The sequence below is a fragment of the Dicentrarchus labrax genome, unplaced genomic scaffold, assembly GCF_905237075.1.
Source record: "Dicentrarchus labrax unplaced genomic scaffold, dlabrax2021, whole genome shotgun sequence".
Classification (NCBI taxonomy): Eukaryota; Metazoa; Chordata; class Actinopteri; family Moronidae; genus Dicentrarchus; species Dicentrarchus labrax.
In genome coordinates, this window is record NW_026136711.1 from 5,775,115 (window position 1) to 5,795,203 (window position 20,089).

The following is a 20,089-nucleotide window of genomic DNA, read 5'->3' on the forward strand; positions in this document are numbered from 1 at the left end:
AGTTTAAACCAAACAGCTCCTTGGTATGCTTATTGGTCAAATAAAACAGTGATAAGCCTCCATAGATTGTAATGAAACTCCTTTTCTCTTCATATCTGTCTTCTCCAGTATTTTTCCCTCTCTTATTTTTTCTCTGTTCCTCTTGGAGCGAGTGTGGTTCATCTGTCCATGCTGATCAGAAAAGGCCTCAGTCCTCAGCCACTGTTTGTCAGCAAGACAGAGGGAAGGATGGATGGATGGATGGGTAGATGGATGGAAAGAGGATGGGTTAGGTAGAGGGGGGAGAGAGGCACTGACAGACAGCCCTCCCCGACCTTTGCCCTCAGCACTGGAGTGGCCCTCGTCTATCTTTGTTAGGCTTCATCCACAGACGGCTGACTGTGATGTTGACAGATTTGATGTCTGCGGACATCACAGCAGATTAGACGAGAGGTAAATACTGCAACTTAGATAACAGGGTACATGCTGGAATAAAGGACGGATGGATAAACTAACCTCGTCCTGAAACAGAAATACAGCAGAGTAATGCAAACCCTTTTTCTTCACTTGTGTTTCTGTTTGCTGCTCCAATGCTCTGAGTTCTGGTGCTGGAAGTTCGCAACATTGGTTAAACTACTTGTTAAGAGATACTAGGGAAACTACCCCTCCTTCTGGCTTCTGTCTGGCCACTCGTCACAAGCCTTGCGGGAGAGGAGCTCCTTTAGGGTTTGATCCTTTCTAACCAGGATGTACACTTTCCTTTTCTTTAACTTTGAGCACGTCAGATGATCTCCTATCACAGATGATGATTGAAGGATCTAAAATGTGAGTTGTAAAACATAAGATCTACAACAACCCCATCCTCTCCACTGACCATTTCAGCTGCTGTCATCAGGCCGCAGACCAAGAATCCCAGTGGCCCAGAAGAATAGTTACAAAAGACTTTATTCCAACAACTGTGGCCATCCTCAATAAGAACCTGTTTAAATAGGCCCCATGGAACTTGCCTGACCCCCATTTTTAATACCCTTTTAAATTATTTTTAATATACATGTTATTGCTGTGTACTACTTATTATTGCTGTGTATTATTTATTGTTGTGACCACTTTCATTACCATCACATGCCACCTAGTCAATTTAACTTTCTGCTGTAACTTTCTACTGTTTTTGTGTGTTGCTATGTCATTTATGGTTGTGTATAGTGTGTTTTGACATATTCCAGTGTCAAAGATACATTTTCATTTTATGCAAATTGAATGGACAATACAGCAATCTGAATCTGAATCATGTAGGCAGAGCTGGTGGAACTACCAGATGTGCTCAGTGGTACTGCGTTTACAGATGATGTAACAGATTCAAACATTATGTTCAGCTGTACTGCGCATGTGCAACTCTCAACAGAGATGTGAAGAAAGCAAGATGGCAGTCTGATGAGGTATATGATATGGATATATAGGAATGGTGATTTACAACTAAACGTTGGACTAATGCAAGATAGTACACAATGGATTCACATATTATTGATTAAACATTAATTGTATAATATTGTAGGGACTGGACTACAGTAATTACCAGGCCTTCTCCCTTTACCGCCTATCCCCTCTACCCCTCTAATCCCTCTCTCCCCCCAAACCCAACTGGTCGAGGCAGACAGCCACCCACCTAGAGCCTGTCCGAGGTTTCAGCCTCCTAAAAGGAAGTTTTTCCTTGCTGCCGTCGCCAAGGTCTTGCTTATAGTGGGAACTGTTGGGTCTCTGTAAATAACGTAACGTAAAGTACGGTCTAGACCTGCTCGATTTGAAAAGTGTCCTGAGAAAACTTTTGTTATGATTTGGCGCTATACAAATAAAATTGAATTGAAATGAAATTCATAACAAAACTTATCTCACTACACTATTCAGATCAAGCAGGTCTAGATCATACTCTTATAACTTTTGTTATTTATAATATTTACTTATCGTTCTACTTATTCTATAGAAAATATTATATTGAATAAATATTGTTTACACCCCATTCTGTTCTATATAGGTCTACCACTATTAAGATCAGAAGATTGAGCCAACTGTTTTTAAGGGGGAAGTAGTAGTTGTAGTGGGAGCACTAGGGTGTCTGGTGTGACGGTGGGGCAGGTAGGAGGGCCCCTTAGCACAATTCTTTGCTTAGGGTCTTAAGGAGTTCAAGACTCTGCATGGGCTGTTACAGTAGTATAAGTCTGGAATGTGACATGCAGAGTACACGGGATGTAGACTGATGCACGTAATGAGGAACCAGAAGTTTACAAGCGCGGGTTCTTCCCGGAAACTTTTAGTTATACACTGTGAGCAACATTTGTTGAGGTTAGCACAACAAGCTGATTTAGTCAGTCACACAGACCTGCCTGCATCCTTGGGGCAATTCTGGTTCAAGATCAAGACGATGATGTTGTGTTGCTCCACTCGTGTGAAACCATTGACAGTATATATAATGGACAGAGCTTCCGGGTCTGTGAAATGAAGCGAATGGAGAGGTGTCTTAAACCTGCATTCTATCTAATGGCCAGCAGGGGGAGCTCCATTGGCTGCAATAAAAACAGATACCATGCAGTCTTATGGAGGAATGAGCCATAATATTAGATTATAAAAGAATATTCTTCTAAAATAGAAGAATTATTATAATATTCTTCTATAATAATATTATTATTTATTATTATTATTATTATTATAATATCAAATAATATTATTATTATATTATTTAATATTATATAATATAAAAGATTACGGCCAAGTGTTTAAAAAAGACATAAAGGAAAACTTATCTTTTTACTCTCCTCTCCAAAACTTAGCCAACTTTCTTCTTCTTCTTCTTCATGTCTTTCGGGTCTGGTCCCACAGGACTGGTCCATCCCTCAGGTCCGGTCCCCCTAGTGGCCTGGTGCACTTCCGTTTTGTCGAGTGAATTTGTAGCGTTTATTTCTTGGAGTTGTTTTGTTGTTTTGTGTGTTTTTGATATTTGCAGCATTTTTCTTTGGCATTTGTTTTGTGGGTTTGTAAGTTTGTGCTTCTGCTCCGTTTCTGTGGTTGCAGCATTTTTCTGTTGCTGCGTTTTTCTGTTGCATTTGTTTGTGTGTTTTTCGATTTGCATCATTCCCGTGTTTGCAGTGTTTTGTTGTTTGCAGCACGTTTGCCCGTTTGCGGCGTGTTTGCCCGTTTGCGGCGCATTTGCCCTTGTCAGCCACAGTAGGAAAAAACTAATAATAATAAGAATAATAATTGCCATATTATCAAAATCAGTGGTTCCCAAACTTGTTGCTTATCATTGACTAAACTGATGACCCCTGACTAAGTGACATATTTTACGGATATTTTATGTTATACTCAATGCAGATTATTTCCTGTGAATATTGCATCGGAGATGAGTTTTACCGATATCTTTAGGAACTTTTTATACAATTATCTCTCTTTTAACTGGGTCCTTTTTTAATGCAGGACAAAGCTGTGAGAGTATAGCTTGTGTTCAGGCATTTTAAGGGGTTTAAGAAGGCCTCGCAAACCCCCTGTGAGGCTTTGGGAACCCCTAGGGTGTGTTCCAACCACCAGGTTTCGGACGCACTGATCTAAAACACTTGTTAAGAAGTGAAAGCACACATCAAAAATGACACAACCCTGGGGTAATGTGAATCCACCTTAACTAAACATGGATTTATATGGCTCTTTAGGCTTTTTTATGGCTCAGTCAGTCACAGGACTATATATTTTTTTCTCAATGCGGGCCCTGGCATAAAAGGCTCTGTCCACTACATTTTGTGAAGGTACTTCCTGTGACTTCAGCTTAACTTACATGAACTGGTTTTGATAATTGGGTTGTAGCTGTCTGCTGATGATGATTTTGGCGAACTAATGATAGGAATAATGGCAAAAACGTTTTAAACATGGTTACATTTCCCCACTTGCTGTACAACACAGACTGTATGATGACTTACCTTCGACTTCCTGAGAATATTGTGGATCTGGGGTCTTTTTTCTTCATGAACTCAATGATTTTGAGCTCTCTCTTAACAGTTTGGACAGGGAGCTCAGGGGCAGAGGGGAACAGGGCTCGCTCGAGTTCGGCCTCAGATACAGGCCAATTTAACAACTCAGACACACGCTTACTAGGTGCAGTTGTGTAGAAGTGCAGGGATTTTTGGGAACAGCGGGTGAAGGTTGTTTGGTAAAAGTGAACAAGGTAAAGAGGTTATACAGGGAAAGAAAGACAAAAGAAAGAGGAAAAGTGAGCATGCAGACATGCACGGTGAAAACCAAGAGACATGCAAGAAGAAACAAATTGACGCATAAAACTCAAAACAATAAAAAAACAAGGGGGTCATTGCATCCTATATGTGCACTTGCCCATTTGACATTACTTTGTCATCACTTCCCTGCTCCAACATCAGTTCTTACTATAAAAAGTTATACATTGTTTTTCATCTGAGGTTGGTTTGTCCCTGCAGGCCGAGGTGAAGGTTTGATTGGTACCTGTTTCCGTGGACGTGGGAGGCACAAAAGGCGAAGCTGTAGTGCAGCAGGGTGGGGTCAATCATGGCTCCATTCTCCGCCCTCTCCAGCAGATCGCTCAGGTAACATAAATGCCGATGGCAGCCTCGGACACCGTAGCGAGCGCAGTACTCGTCTAAGACAAAAACTTGACCAGGACTGAACCAGCCCTGTGGGTAACACACACACACACACACACACACACACACACACACACACACACAGAGCTGTGTGACTTCTTTGATCAGTTAAAAGGGTGTTAATGCACATATACAAACGCTAGACAAGCGGTTATTAAACTATTTATTCATTTATTACTAATTATTTTTTGCAGAGTGCAATATTGTACAATACAATATATTATTGTGAATGTGATTGCATTTGTTGTATTGTTCTTTTTCTTCATATTCTTCTTCATCTGTGAGGTGAATGGTTTTAATATATAGAATATAAAGTATGGTTTATCAAACTTGGATTTAGAGTTTTTATTGAATCATTATAATTATAGTGTCATTATTTTAGGAATGATGCATATAATAATTATTGCAGTACTGGGAATGTCCACAGTGGCATTTTATTTATTTATTATTTACCTTTCTAGCACGTAAAGTTCTACCTGAGCTAAGCACAAATCCACTGAAGTATGACGCTACAGTTTTTCTTAGTCACTAGGGGTTTCTTTTTGTTTTTCTATTTTTTAAGGAAGGACCTCTAGAACAATAGATAAGGAATTTCAGATACACATGTATTCTGAACTGCTACAATATAGATTCATTAACAAAAACCTGTTGCATTTTCTTGGTCCAGTATTTCCATTGTGCAGACCTTAGAGACATTATGTATTTCTGTGGGTTGCAGAAATGGCTACATCTCGAAAACTATATATACACTGAACTCAAAGATCTAAGACTTTCTCTATGTACACAAAAGGCCTATTTCTCTCAAATATTGTTCACAAATCTGTCAAGATCGGGGTCTCGATCTGACTGCAGTCTGTCGTCCTAACCGACTTGAGTGGGCAAATGCTCACATTCGATGGCGTCTGGCACTTTGGAGAGGTGTTCTCTTCACGGATCCCGGTTTTCACTGTACAGGGCAGATGGCAGACAGCGTGTGTCATGTGGGTGAGCGGTTTGCTGATGTCTATGTTGTGTATCAAGTGGCCCATTGTTGCGGTGGGGTTATGGTATGGGCAGGCGTGTGTTATGGACAACAAACACAGGTGCATTTTATTGATTGCATATTGATTCAGAGATACTGTGACGAGATCCTGAGGCCATTCATCCACGACCATCACTTCATCATGTTGCAGCATGATAATGTACAGCCCCATGTTGCAAGGATCTGTACACAATTCCTGGAAGCTGAAAACATCCCAGTTCTTGCATGGGAAGCATACTCACCGGACATGTCACTCATTGAGCATGTTTAGGATGCTCTGGATCGGCGTATAAGACAGCGTGTTCCAGGTCCTGCCAATATCCAGCAACTTCGCACAGCCATTGAAGAGGAGTGGACCAACATTCCACAGGCCACAATCAACAACCTGATCAACTCTATGCAAAGGAGATGTGTTGCACTGCGTGAGGCAAATGGTGGTCGCACCAGATACTGACTGGTTTCTGGACCCCCCGGACCCCCCCAATACAGTGAAACTGCACATTTTCGAGTGGCCTTTTATTGTGGCCAGCCTAAGGCACACCTGTGCAATACCCATGCTGTCTGATCAGCATCTGGATATGCCACACCTGTGAGGTGGATGGATTATCTCGGCAAAGGTGAAGTGCTCACTAACACAGATTTTGACAGATTAGTGAACAATATTTGAGAGAAATAGGCCTTTTGTGTACATAGAGAAAGTCTTAGATCTTTGAGTTCAGCTCATGATGAATGGGGGCAAAAACAAAAGTGTTGCGTTTATAATTTTGTTCAGTGTATGTATGTATATGGATTCAGAACCAGTGTACATCTGATATTTAACATTTAACATTTCAAATGAATGTTGAACGTTTTTAAGGGGAAACTTTGTCCACCATTTAAGGCATTATACATGCCACATGTCTTGACAGTTTTTCCATGCAGATTTTGTGATTCCAACTCAAACACAAAGAAATCTGTGGGGCCTTTCCATAACATACTAAAAATAGTAGTTTGTTATTAATGCCCTAGCCTTCTCTCCTCCATATGTTCATCATTTGCAAACATATAGCCTTTCGATAATTCTTTTGCTGATGCTGAAACCTTTTCTACTTGCATTGATGTGTGTTTGTCATTAATGCTCAGCCTTCTCTCCTCCATGTGTTCATCCTTTGCAAACATAAAGCCTTTCGATAATTCTTTTGCTGATACTGAAACATTTTCTACCTGCATTGACGTGTGTTCACACTGTCAAAAGTAAATTTAGAACTTTCTAAATGGGCACATTTTAAAGACACGTTTGCTTCAGGTCCCAAAGCCTTCTTCAAACTAAGTGCCTGTCAGATTACCTTTCTGACAGAGCAATCAAGCAGGTTGCATCCAACAATCTTATGAACAAAATGACGTAACAGGGTTTGAACTTTCCCCTCTCTCAGGCACCCCTTTTTTCATTCTTGAACTAGTTCAGTGTCTACCTTCACTGTGTTACTTACAACAAGTTTACATTGATATAAAACCCTTCCATACCAGGCAGGAGTAGGAGTCATTGAGTCTGTGGTCCAGAGTGAGGCGCTGTATCAGCTCAAACAGCGAGCCGTGGTCAAAGTTACAGGGGTTAGCTGAGATAAACTCGTCCATGCCATGCTTCTGGGCTCGATCAGCATCTGCACACAACCATTTACCCATCCAATGAGGAGGCAGACAGAGGGAGAGAGAGAAAGAAACAGAAGGCAAATGTCAGACCAAGGTAGAAAAACGAGAATAAAGTTTGCCATAGCACTTACAAGAATGTAATTAAAACAAGTAATCTTATTAAGTGCCAACAATAAAGCAATGCTGTACTGTAGGGTTAACTGCAAGTTAAATAAAGTAATTATTTAAACTCTGCAAAATGTAAAAAGGCAGCAAATTCATAATTTATTATTATTCATAGTGGGTACAAGTTGAATTTGATGTTATCCAAACAAGTGATCACATTTTTAAAAAAAAGTGCCAATCAGTCCAGCATTGACTTCATTATGGCCCCTTCGTGAAGGTTGGAGGGATGAGTTAAGGTGGACAGGAGAGTTTTTCAGGCAGTTTTTAGGAAGTGACTGCTGATCTGGAGGTTGAAGTTTAGTTCTGAGGTCTGGGGGTCATGTTATGTTCATGCATATTCATACATTCTCATCTATACGCATCAATTTGAGTTAATGCATCTCTAAACATCTTAGGTTCTATTTTAGTCCATGTAACTACATTGTATTGGGCTGAAACACAGAGTATAGCAGTACACATCCACACACGGAGAGGGCAAGGTGCAAGACCACAAGACTACTGGTACATATCCCCAGGGGTGTTTAGGGATGTGAGGGATCGCGATGCTGCCCAGCATTGGACAGTTATAGTCACAAAAGGCTATAAATGGTAAATGGACTTGTACTTGTATAGCGCCTTTCTAGCCTTCTGACCACTCAAAGCACTTTTACACTATGTGTCACATTCACCCTTTCACACACATTTACTCAGTGATGGCACAGAAACTAACATTCATATACACTCACACACCGATGCATGGCATCAGGAGCAATTTAGGGTTTAGTATCTCAAGGATACTTCGACATGTGGCACCAGGAGCCGGGGATCGAACCCACAACCTTCCGATTTAGGAACGACCCGCTTTGCCTCTGAGCCACAGTCACCCACTGAGCCACAGCCGCCCTATACTCTCTTACAACCACGCAAACACTTCTGACTGGACAAATGCTTGCTATTCCTGGGTTTTAAAATGGATGGCAGCTTGTTTGAAAACGTTCTATTGTATTAGGATAATAGTTTACTGAAATGTATTTCTGAAAACATTTTAAGCAAGATATAAGCCATGCAGTTGCTGAATCTGTCTTGTGAGCCGTGGCACCGGATGCCCCAGCAAATGAGTTTCTCAAAACGCGAAGTGGTGCTGCCACAGTGCATTGAATGGCTGCTTGGAAATGAACTACCATGTGGCCACATACCTTTAGTCAGAGTTTGTGAGTACCTGGAGCAGTGCAACCACAGCATTTTACTGCTGCCAGTTGCACAGGTGCACTCATGAACATAAGAGCTATTGAAGAAGTAGAGGCTATTCATGGCATTATTAGAGATGTTCCGGAACCATTTTTTCCTTCCCAATACCTATTCTGATACCTGAAACTTTGTGTGTATATATGTATGAAATATCATTGTTGTATGGCCTGGCTCAAGGTAAACCCTTTGTAAAACATGAAATCCATACAGAGAATGAATGTTTTTAGTTTCTGTACTCGGCCATTGTTAAATTGGATATTTTTTTAAATGGATGGTAAATGGACTGTATAGCACCTTTCCAACCACTCAAAAGCACTTTTACACTACATGCCACATTCGCCCTTTCACACACATTCAGACAGTGATGGCAAAGCCCATTAGGAGTAATTCGGGGTTCTGTATCTTGCTCAAGGATACCTCAACACATGGCGGGAGAAGCCGGGGATCAAACCAACAACCTTCTCAATTGGTGGACGACCCGCTCTGCCTCTGAGCCACAGCCGCTGCTTAACAATTTACTTTACTTATCTGTTTTGCACGGAAGTGAACCAGAAGCTGAAATATCAGCCTACTGTGTACATTTTAAAGTTTTCTTTCAGCCCTTAAAATCTAGATGGCCTCGCAAAGCCATCATAGCCTTCATAATCCCAAGAACTGTTTTAGTTTCTCAAGATTTGTGGAGTAACATGGTCTTGCTTTAGGAGCACAGTGGCTTAACAGTCTCTCAGAGTAGTGACTACCTCTACCTCTGAAAAAGAACTTATGACTGTCATTTTAGCATCCAATAAAAGTGAAGCCTTCAGAATTTGGAGTAGCTGTACAGCTAAATGGACTGCCTTAATAAGACTACTGCCAGCACTTCCCTGTGCTTTGTATAAACGTACTGCCTTATAAAACAGGATATTGTATTGACCACTTATAACCCAGTAATATGTAAAGCAACTCAAGAGTTACCAAGGTCCAGAACTGCGTTACCCATAATACCATCCCACAGTTACCCCACTACACTCATTAACCCCCCAATTTTTCTAATGCGACTTCACACTGCAGTGTCGGTGGCCCCAGCCCCCTGGAGTCAAGGATGTGGTGGCTGCACACATATTTTGTCTGAAAAATAGATGGTTTAAATTGAATTTGACAACAAATTCTCACTTGCTTTCCTGGTGGTATGCTATACTTACATCTGGGTGCAATAGAAAGGCTTGGGGATTTTTTTTGCATTTTGTAGGGGACCAAAAACATGCATTTAATGTGCAATATAATCACTAATTTGCTTTTGGGAATCTGTTGTGTTCTCTTCAAATCCAGTGTACACTACTACACTACACTACAGATATTTTAACATCCAGACACCTAATAGTACTCCTACCTATCTGGCCCCAGTACAGTATTTTTAGTATAATGGTAATTTGTCTTTATTTAAGATTATACATCAGCTAGCCCGAGGGCCATTTCTGGCCTTTTTCCTTCCACACCCCTCCCTCTGGCCCGTGACATGATGTCAAAAAAATAATATAATTATAAGAATTATTATTATTATGTATTTTATTTATTAAGTATTTTTTCTAGTTGTTTCATATCAATTTAAAGTACTCTTTCACAAAGAATTAAAATAATTAAAAAAAACAATTCTAATTCAAAAGGTGCCTGCAAATGCATGCACATAATACATATATATATATATATATATATATATATATATATATATACATATAAAATGTATAGAAGCTGTTGTTTGTACTGCTGTTGCAAGTATGATGTTAGTAATGGAGATATTTTCAGAATATTGCACTTTCTTGCTGTACTTGAAGTGGACCACCTATAATATAACAATACCAGCAGTGGCCCCAAGCCAGTTTAAGTTTGAGACCCCTGGTCTAAAGGAAAAATAATTGATGCAGGGCTCTTTTAAAAGACAAAGCCACAAGCTTATGTAATAACGCAGGATCCAGCTGATTTTCTGCAAATTCCTACAAACAAACAGGTACACGAACACAGGACTTTTCACCCTGGAGACCACGGGTAATGGTCCATGTGAAACCAAAAGTTTTAGGTTTCATGACATTACATATGTGACTTATTTTAACCCAAATCATGATGTTTTCCTAAACCTGTTATAAAAGTTTTGTTGCCTGAACCTAACCAAACTGCTACTGTTTCACAATGTTGACCATGTGTTAAAAAGGGATCCAGACACTGAAAGGAAAACAACATTGCCCAGTTGGTAAACCAGCCTCGTTTACAAGTTCACTTACTACTGAACCCAGTCACGGAGAACACTCAATCAGTATTTTCAGCCAGCTCATCCACATCACCCTGAGTTCTCATGGTACTGGTTTCACCTTTTACCAGGCAACAGGCTGTCAATATAACATAGGCTGTTCCTGACATCACTACCTACTCCCTATAGAGTGGACTATACTTCCACCCCACCATTTTTTTTGAGTGTCAGAACTCTGACCGTCAGTCAGGACAAACCTGGGACAGACGTGAATGAAGGTTACACCGAGCTACACAGCAATCAAGAGATTTGTCAGCCAACGTCCTCTTCACTGCCCAACGAAGGCACCCCAGCTGTCAATCAACAAACAAAACAAAGAGCAGGATGCTGGGAGCTGATTGTGTCCCCTCAACAAGTCCTCCCCCCTCCTCCCCCAAAAATCTAAAAAGGTGACATTGTGGTGCCCCTTTGGTCTGTAGCTGGTGGCCTGTCAGGTCTGTTTGATGTGAGTGAGCGGGAGTGGATGCGGGAGGGCTGGACAGTAACATGCAGTGACATTAGTCACCCCCGTCCGTCTGGGCTGGGGAAGGATGGGCCTGACAATGATTGATGGCTGCTATTCATTTATAGATCCAGAAGAGAGGAACCGGGAGGCAGCGGACACACTGCTGGTCCTGGGTTTGATGGTCAAAAGCATTTGGGGCTATTTAGCATGTGGTCTTTTTTGTGCACTGACCATGAGACACATGTAGTTATTTCTGTCACTGCACTTCCCCACTGACGCCCTAACATCTCTAACCTACACCACAGGAAAATACACTTCCTTATTTTGTCACAGCTTCCAACAACTGATGTAGTTTTTAAACGTCTATAGTGAGATGGGAGGTATTTGTGTGAGCTGGGATTGTGTGAGTTCAGCTTTGATGTCTCAAATTCAACTGTGAACTGATTGATCTCTGTGGCGTTTACCAGTTTCTGTGGTAAGACATTTCTGTGGAACTCCTCACACACAGCAGCTTCAGGGTAGCACAACACAGGTGTTACTTACAAATATTTTTACATTTTTAACTGTAATTACTTTTTCAGTCCTGCCTCTCATGTTAAGCTATATTATGTGACCAGTATTATCTTTCACTTTCTAAACCCGCCAACTGTTGCTAAGAATCATAGGCTAAGAACAAATCACTCATCCCTTTAGTAGCTACCTCGTTTAGCTTTCGTGTTGTCAGCATAACATACTACACTGATCTGAGTTCAGAAGCAGATCCACCATTTAGTATCTTCCAATTGGTATCCAACAAGGGTTAACTACGCAAATTATGTCTTTTCTTCTGTTTAAGTGTGTGGAGGTCTGTGAATATAAATTCTATATATATATATACATTATAATAATTTAGTTTATTGCGCAAAAATATGTCAAAACAAATTAATCTGTCAGTCATCATAACATGAAGAAGAGTAAACTGTGAAGATCAATTTCACCCCCCAGCAGCTGAAAACAAATCACTTTATTTTGCCTTTGTTGTTACAATGTTTTAATGTAGTCTATTTCAAATGGGGGTGGGGGTAGGTGGGGGTGACATGATGTTTTATTATTCATTGCGCTGATCCAGGTGTGAACTGACAAGTAGTTATTTGGTAACATTGACTGATTGCTGCCTGATTTAATTGTGCAGCAACCTCACTGTATTATTCATGGCCTGGCACTTTTAACTTGGTAATTACCAGCTGCTGGGAGTCAGTGGGACTCCAGTGGTTGTGTCAAAAACAGCTCGCTCTGTAAATTCACTTACACCAACGCACACAGGAAGCACTTTCTCATTTCCCATTCCCATTTCCCTTTGAGTCATTGTGTTCTACAGATGCAGAATTTGCAGAGACTGCAGTGGAATTTCTTTGTTTTGGTTCTTCATGGTTTTTGTTAAATGTTATGCCTTCCAGCACAGGGAATTTGAGTATGAGATAATGTGTACATGAAAGGTTGACATGGATGTATTCACATACATGAGACTGCATTCAGACCACTTGAGCTAAAAAACACACATCCCTCTCGTTCATCGGAATGGAGCTGTTTCAACTGACTGACTGACAGCATGCGATTCAAAGCAAGTAAGTAAGAAAGTTTGTATTTTTCAGATTTTTGAGTTATGGCAAGTGTTTTATCAATGTGAGCTCTCCCTGCTAATTAAACCACCAAATAATATTCTGTTTAACATAGTGATAACTTTGCAGAGATGTCAAATCCTCAGCGAGTACCACAAACCTTCTAATAAACCTTTAAACACATAATGTGCTGCTCCACCATGATTTACTGGATCGTTTCTCACCGATATAGCAGTGTTTCTCCAATTGTGGTACGTGTACTCCTAAATTAAGTTTTACAACTAGGTTCGGGAACAAAGACCATGGCCTGCACTTATCTAATTTCCACTCAAACTTACTTAAGCACACCTTATCCGTTCACTCCCTCCTTGACTAATTTTCCACATGAAAACACAAAAACGAATACCTCGAACCACGGAGAACGAGCTCATGCTCAACCCTTCAGACAGCGACATGTTTGAAGACGAATAGCAAACTCACAAAATCCTCTTCTTTGCCTACCATTCCTTCTCAGTCACCTCAGCGTTTCTTTATACTTAGCCTGTGTTTCTCTTTCTTCATTTAATGTACCTACTTTTTTCCCCACAGGTCCAATATAGCCCAATTGTGGGCTTTACCCCCGCATAATAATTTCACTCTAACCTCCGCATTACCTTCAGCAAGCCTGATCCTCCCTACCATCCCCAGTGTCACCCACTCGCACAGAGTCTCGCCTCGCACTACGTCGACATCGCCCATTTAATTCTGCGTGCTGAACTTACCATCTCTCGTTTTGGCCCATCAGGACCCGGTCCTCCCTTTGTTCCAGGATCTCCTCTCTTTCCCTGTTTACCCTTTAGGCGCTGGGTTTTATTTTGAAAAATACTAGATTTTGACATCTAAATTTCAGAAGGCTCTGGCTTGAAAGTGGTTTGAGATAGAGACAAAGTGTAAATGAGACAAATATTGAGAATGACCTAAAGTTTATCTAGGAAGTAAATTTCCCCATCTAATTTGCATACTGTGACGTCATATGGCGGCGGCCATATTGGATTTTGTAATTTCCATGAAATACCTGATATTTTGAAAGAGAGTTGAATTTATTTAATCAGATTCACCCCCCTCCATCCATTTGATATGTAGTCCACATATCAAATGAACAGGGAAAAAGTAAATTGTAAGCCAACAGTCGTATACTAGAACTATTACAACACCACAAAACTCATGTAAACAGTAGGCATTTATTTTTTTTTTTAACCCTAACCCTTTTTGCTTGTCATTTTCGTTTATTTCGTCTCAGTAACTCCTAAATCCAGCAATACCGCTTCAGCATAAATAGCGCCGTGGCACACTATTTCCGGTTTCTCACCCAACAGTTTGGATGGGACTTCCTCGAACATTTTGCATTGAAGCATGACGTATTATAACTAGTGGAGGGGAGTATGAACGAGATATCCTCAATCCTCGACCCTACCCTCATCCCTCATCCTTCATCACTCATCCTTCAACCCTCAACCCTCGACCCTACCCTCATCACTAATACCTAAATCCTCGAACCTACCCTCATCCGTGAACCCTCGACCCCTACCTCTCATCCATTCATCCCTCATCCCTTCATCCCTCAACCCCCTCCCCTCATCCTTCAGTATACCACATAGGTTCACATTCGTTTATTATGTACATTAAACTTTTCTTATTTCATACATTCGATGGCGTGGTCGTCGTTAGTGAAAGCTATTTTGGAGCAGTGGTTCCTAACTCGGGGGTCGCCAAAGCTTCACAGAGGGTCACAAGGCCTTCTTGATTTTAAGGCGTGTAAGAAAACTTAAAAAATATACACAGTTGGGCTATATCTCAGTATTTTGTTGTAATATAGATTGTAAATTGTATAAAAATCCACTCCAAATTGGTCGTTTTACACAAACTTCTTGCAGTTATTATGTTCACTATTTGGTTTCACTGTACAGTTTTGAATATAATGTGAAAACAGCCATAAAATCCAGTGTTGTTGTCATCGTCATCATCATCTTCTTCATGTTCATCATCATCATCATCATCAGTCACTACTATTAGTCTAGTTGTTGCTACTGTTGTTGCTGTGCACCTTTATCTGTCTCTTTGCTTCTGTCGTTACCTCTGTTCTCTCTCTCTTTCTGTCTCTCTCTCTCTCTCTCTCTCTCTGTTTCTCTCTGAGTCTCTCTCTCTCTCTCTCTCTCTCTCTCTCTCTCTCTCGCTCTCTCTCACCCCAACTGGTCGAGGCACCTAGAGCCAGGATCTGTCCGAGGTTTCTGCCTCTTAAAAGGACGAGAGTTAAGATAAGTTAAGATAATTCTCCCAGTGGTGTTCAGTTTGCGGCAAACTGCAACTTCACTGCTAGATGCCACTAAATCCTACGCACTGGTCCTTTATATTCTGCTATATATGTGAGAACAACATTTAAATTGATTAAAATTAATTAATTAATTAATTAATTAATACACATAATAATAATTATCCAAAATGATTCTTATCCAAATCTGATTTTTTTATGCAATCAAAAACATCCCAAAAATACAACACTTTTGCAAAATGGTAGTCTCATCCTAAATGAGGCTGACTTGTGTAGAATTTTTCAAATGGCAGTGATATAGACAAAGAAGTAGACATGCTATAGCTATGCAGCAATTACAAAGATAATGTCCTCATGAAAAAAATCCCTGTTGCACACGTGGCTTATAGGCAGACAGAAGCACAGCCAAAGCAAACCATTTCTGCATGCATGCAAGAAGTTAGTATGCATTGTATTTCTGTCCTCCAAAAGAGATGACAGAAAGTTATTAAAAGAGGAAGAGCAATGGACAACAAAAGGAGGAGAGAGAAAGAAAAGGGGAGGAAAGCACTTACCCTTTAATCCGGCTACAAGATAGCAGGGTCAGGGTTTAGTAGAAGAAGGAAGACAGAAGAAAAGGAAGAAGGAACAAACAGAGAAACATAAAGACACACAGCAAAGCCACCAGCACTTTAACACTACAGCAGTCCTACAACAAAGAGCGAAGCAGCACACAGAGAAAGAATACCAGTAACAGTTGAAAACATGTAGAGTACATGACCAGCAAGAAGACAAAGTTAGGACATCATTGATACAGTATGTCAAACATGTGGCAAGGACAACTGTACAGTAAGAGACAGTGAGACACTGAGCACAACAAGGAAGAACAAGAAGCTGTGAGCTATAAAAAGAAGTGCTGAAACGGCTTTATATTCTAGATTTGTTCATGGATTGCTGTCATTATCTACAGTATATATACACTGAGGCAGCCAAAGTAGCTACTTTTAGACAATTATTCAATTATATTTAATTATTATGACTTTTATTGTATACCCCTTGGAAAAAATACCAATGACCTCAGTTGTGGTTACGGCCATGCTCACCAGCCATAGTGGTGGTGGTGCTCAATGAGAAGTATGTGGACAACAAAAGTAACAGCCCATTTCAGGCACTGCTAGTAAATTTATTTTTTTTTACATTTTAAAGCCTGTGAACACCCACACTGGTGTTTTCAGTTATTCTTGCTGTTTTGAAGTTGGGCTGGAGCTTTGATGGGAATTTATTACATCACAAACTCAATCTTCAATAAAAATGAAGGTGTAATTTGTCCCGACCTAATAGATTCAACGAAGCAGGAGATGCAGGAAGATGTCAATCAAATGACACACATTTGCTGACCTCATGAATCTCATCAATAGTGGTATTTTATGTGACCTGTAGTTAGCTGTAAGCTTTAGTTAATGTTTATCATTAAATAATTAGCTACTTAGATTATTTTTGCAGTTAGCTAACATAACACTTGCTAGCTACCATAACCAGATGTCAGGCCTACATTAAACTCAAATGAATTGCAGTTATTGGCATTCAAGTTTATCTTCAGTTATTTTTTTCAGATTTTTTGATAAAGTGAGCAATTCATAGATGCCACCTACGTCACTATCAAATAGAACGCCGCCATATTGACGACCGATCTCGCCCAGTACGGCCGCCCACACTGCCCGTTTGAATGAGAGAGAGAGAGAGAGAGAGAGAGAGAGAGAGAGAGAGAGAGAGAGAGATATCTGGAGAAAATTTCAATTTTAGGCTCCGATCCTTATTTGTTACCCCCAGTTTTCTTTTGTCCCTTATTATCTGCCCCAGGCTTGCCCCAATTGGCTTTCCATGATATATACATTTATCTTGTGCATAACCCCCCCCCCGTACAGTGGGGATAGCTTGAAGGCCTTCAAGAGTACCGATGCTTATCAGTATGCTGTGGCTGGATGGGTGAAAGACGTTAAAGTGCTGCACCTGGCCACCAAGGATTTATATTTAATCATGGGAAAAACTTATTATATAAAAAAAATTAAACTGTATTTTGGTGGTAGTTTACTCTGACTAGGTAGCGAGTTGTTAGCTAAGCAGTGTTGGGCATCTTACTTAAAGAAAAGTAATTAGTTATAGTTATATACTTGAGGCAGACATGGATAAAGTATTTTTTCCTGGGCACAGTGCCTGTTACATGAACATTCTTGCCTTTATAATCAGTAAGCGAGAAGTAGTGTCGGTATTCCAGTTTGAAAACGCTACCTTTGAATTTCGCTGGCTCGCTCGTCGCCATTGTCTGTCTTGTGTTTATAGTTGTAGTTACCGTGCAGTGAGACAGCGCGCAGTGAGACAGCGTGCAGTGAGACAGCGTGAGCAGGGCATCCTCCCACCCAGCCAATCATCCTCCCACCCTGCCCTCTCCCGGCAGCTGATGTGTGTCTGTCAGAAAGCCTGATACCGCCGCGCTTCATTCAACCACACTGTAGGAACGCAAGTAACGCGCCACTTTACATTCTCAGTAACGGTAACGGCGTTGCAACGATGGGAGAAGTAATTAATTAGATTACTCCGTTACGTTAGTAACGCCGTTATACTTAAACGCCGTTACTCCCAATTCTAGCTAAGTGGCTAACAGCTAGCAAGCTACCACTCATCTTAGTGTCACTTAGCTCACAGCTAGCTGTCATTAATCTGGATAATGTTCTTTAATGTCAGATGTGATTATACCGATTTATACAGTCCATGGTTTATACTGATTGAAAGAACATGAGGGGAAGGGAAACAAGCGATTGTGACTGTATGGGAACAGTTTGTGGTGGATTACTCTGATCATTGTTGATGTCAGTGCTGCTAGTGAGCACTTCAGCTTTCTGCTAGAGCAGCGGTTCCCAAACTTTTTTTCCCACACATGCTACATGATAACAAATAACAAATCAAAATGTGCAACTGGTCTTTGAGCTCTCACACAAAAAAAAAAGTGTGGAGAACAATACTGTCTATGGCGCGATCGGCCCGAGTCGGTCGTAAAGATGGCGGCACAAAGCTACAGTGACAACATGTGAATCGAATGAATACTTAGTTACGATTGTGTTAAAAAATGGTCATAGGTAAAGAAGAGTGCGGAATTCTTTTGATTTCAACCACAATGCGTGTGTTCGTTTTTTGTTACCTATTGGCATTGTGGTCAGTAACTCATTACTAGTAATAATATTACAGTATCATACTAGTTCTTTCTTTCATTTTAACAAATAAAACTGGATTTTAATCTTCGTAAGTCTGAATTTTAGGGAGGTTTACAATTACCAATTTCGTGGGGAGTAGCAGAAAAGTAATATAACTAGTAGAGTAACTAATTACTGTTGGCAAGGAATAATAAAGTAAAATAATGGCAATACTTTTGAAAATAGTAACAAGTAATAAGTAATAAAGGACATTTGAATAACTAGCCCAACTGGCAACCTTTTCTGATATAAACACTGACTTGTCGGGACCAATAATCCTCATGAGGACCAGGAGCGTTTCCAGACTTTATTGACTGGGTTGGCACAAGCGGGACACTAACTTATGCAGGGGTGGCATGCAGTATGTGTCTCAGCTTTCCAGTCATTCCCAATTTATTTAGTATAAATACTGTTTATAGACCCCATTATGCAGAGATATTAAACCAGCATGAATTTGTTTGGAACTGTGGGGAGCTACATGAACCATGTGACCATGTGGCGGTGAGGTCAAAGTACATCGCAAATAAGCAGACCTCCAGGACTGCCTTCTTTCATCTACGTAATATTACAAAAATTAGACACATCGTGTCACAGACAGATGCAGAAAAAGTAATCCATGCATTTGTTACTTCTAGGCTGGATTACTGCAGTTCCTTATTATCAGGCTGCCCCAATAAGTCCATTCAGTCGAATCAATTCAGAACACTGCAGCACGAGTACTGACAGGAACTAGGAGAAGAGATCACATCTCTCCTGTACTAGCTTCTCTGCACTGGCTCCCTGTAAAATGTAGAATAGAATTTAAAATCCTCCTCCTCACCTATAAAGCTCTTCATGGTCAGGCCCCTTCATATCTTATAGAGCTCATAGTACCCTATTACCCCACTAGAACACTACGTTCTCTGAATGCTGGGCTACTTGTGGTTACTATAGTCTCTAAAAGTAGAACAGGAGCCAGAGCCTTCAGTTACCAAGCTCCTCTCCTGTGGAACCAGCTTCCAGTTGTGGTTCAGGAGGCAGACACCCTCACCACATTCAAGAGTAGGCTTAAGACATTCCTCTTTGATAAAGCTTATAGTTAGGGCTGGATCAGGTGAGTCCTGAACCATCCCTTAGTTATGCTGCTATAGGCCTAGACTATCGGGGGATTTCCCATGGTGCACTGAGCTCCTCTCTTCCTCTCTCTTTCTGCACTCATTCATGTTCCATTAATGCATGTTACTAACTCCACTTCTTCCCCGGAGTTCTTGCGCTTTCTCGTCTCACAGGTTCTCATGGATCCTGGTGGAGCCTCCTGCCATGGTCCTGCTTGACTGTAGTTGTTGCTACTGTTGTTGCTGTGCACTCTGTCTGTCTGTCTGTCTGTCTCTGTCTCTCTCTCTCTCTCTCACCCCAACTGGTCGAGACAGACGACCACCCACCTAGAGCCGAAGGATCTGTCCTAGGTTTCTGCCTTTTAAAAGGAAGCTTTTCCTTGTCCTTGTCACCAAGGTCTTGCTCATGGTGGGACTGTTGGGTCTCTGTAATTAATGTTTTAAAGAGTTCGGTCTGGACCTG

At 40.8% G+C, this 20,089-nt stretch overlaps 1 protein-coding gene and 1 long non-coding RNA gene across 6 annotated transcripts in view; one reads left to right on the top strand and one right to left on the bottom strand.

Moving 5' to 3' along the window:
- LOC127371816 (calcium-dependent secretion activator 1) overlaps nt 1–20,089 on the bottom strand; it is a 225,450-nt gene that overhangs the window by 92,836 nt on the left and 112,525 nt on the right. For 4 of the 5 annotated variants that reach the window (XR_007886457.1, XM_051414932.1, XM_051414928.1 and 1 more), the window contains exons 12-13: nt 7,156–7,292; nt 4,474–4,661 (exon numbers count right to left, since the gene is read on the bottom strand). Coding sequence is in view for 4 of the 5 variants with exons in the window: in XM_051414932.1 (XP_051270892.1) it covers nt 4,474–4,661; nt 7,156–7,292 (325 nt within the window). In the remaining variant the exon portion in view is untranslated. Of the gene's footprint in view, nt 1–3,938; nt 4,110–4,473; nt 4,662–7,155; nt 7,293–20,089 lie in introns of all 5 variants that reach the window. The other variant, XM_051414931.1, reaches the window with a different exon arrangement.
- Nucleotides 1–20,089, top strand: part of LOC127371886 (uncharacterized) — a 174,261-nt gene that overhangs the window by 44,201 nt on the left and 109,971 nt on the right. The gene's annotated exons all lie outside the window — the stretch shown is intronic.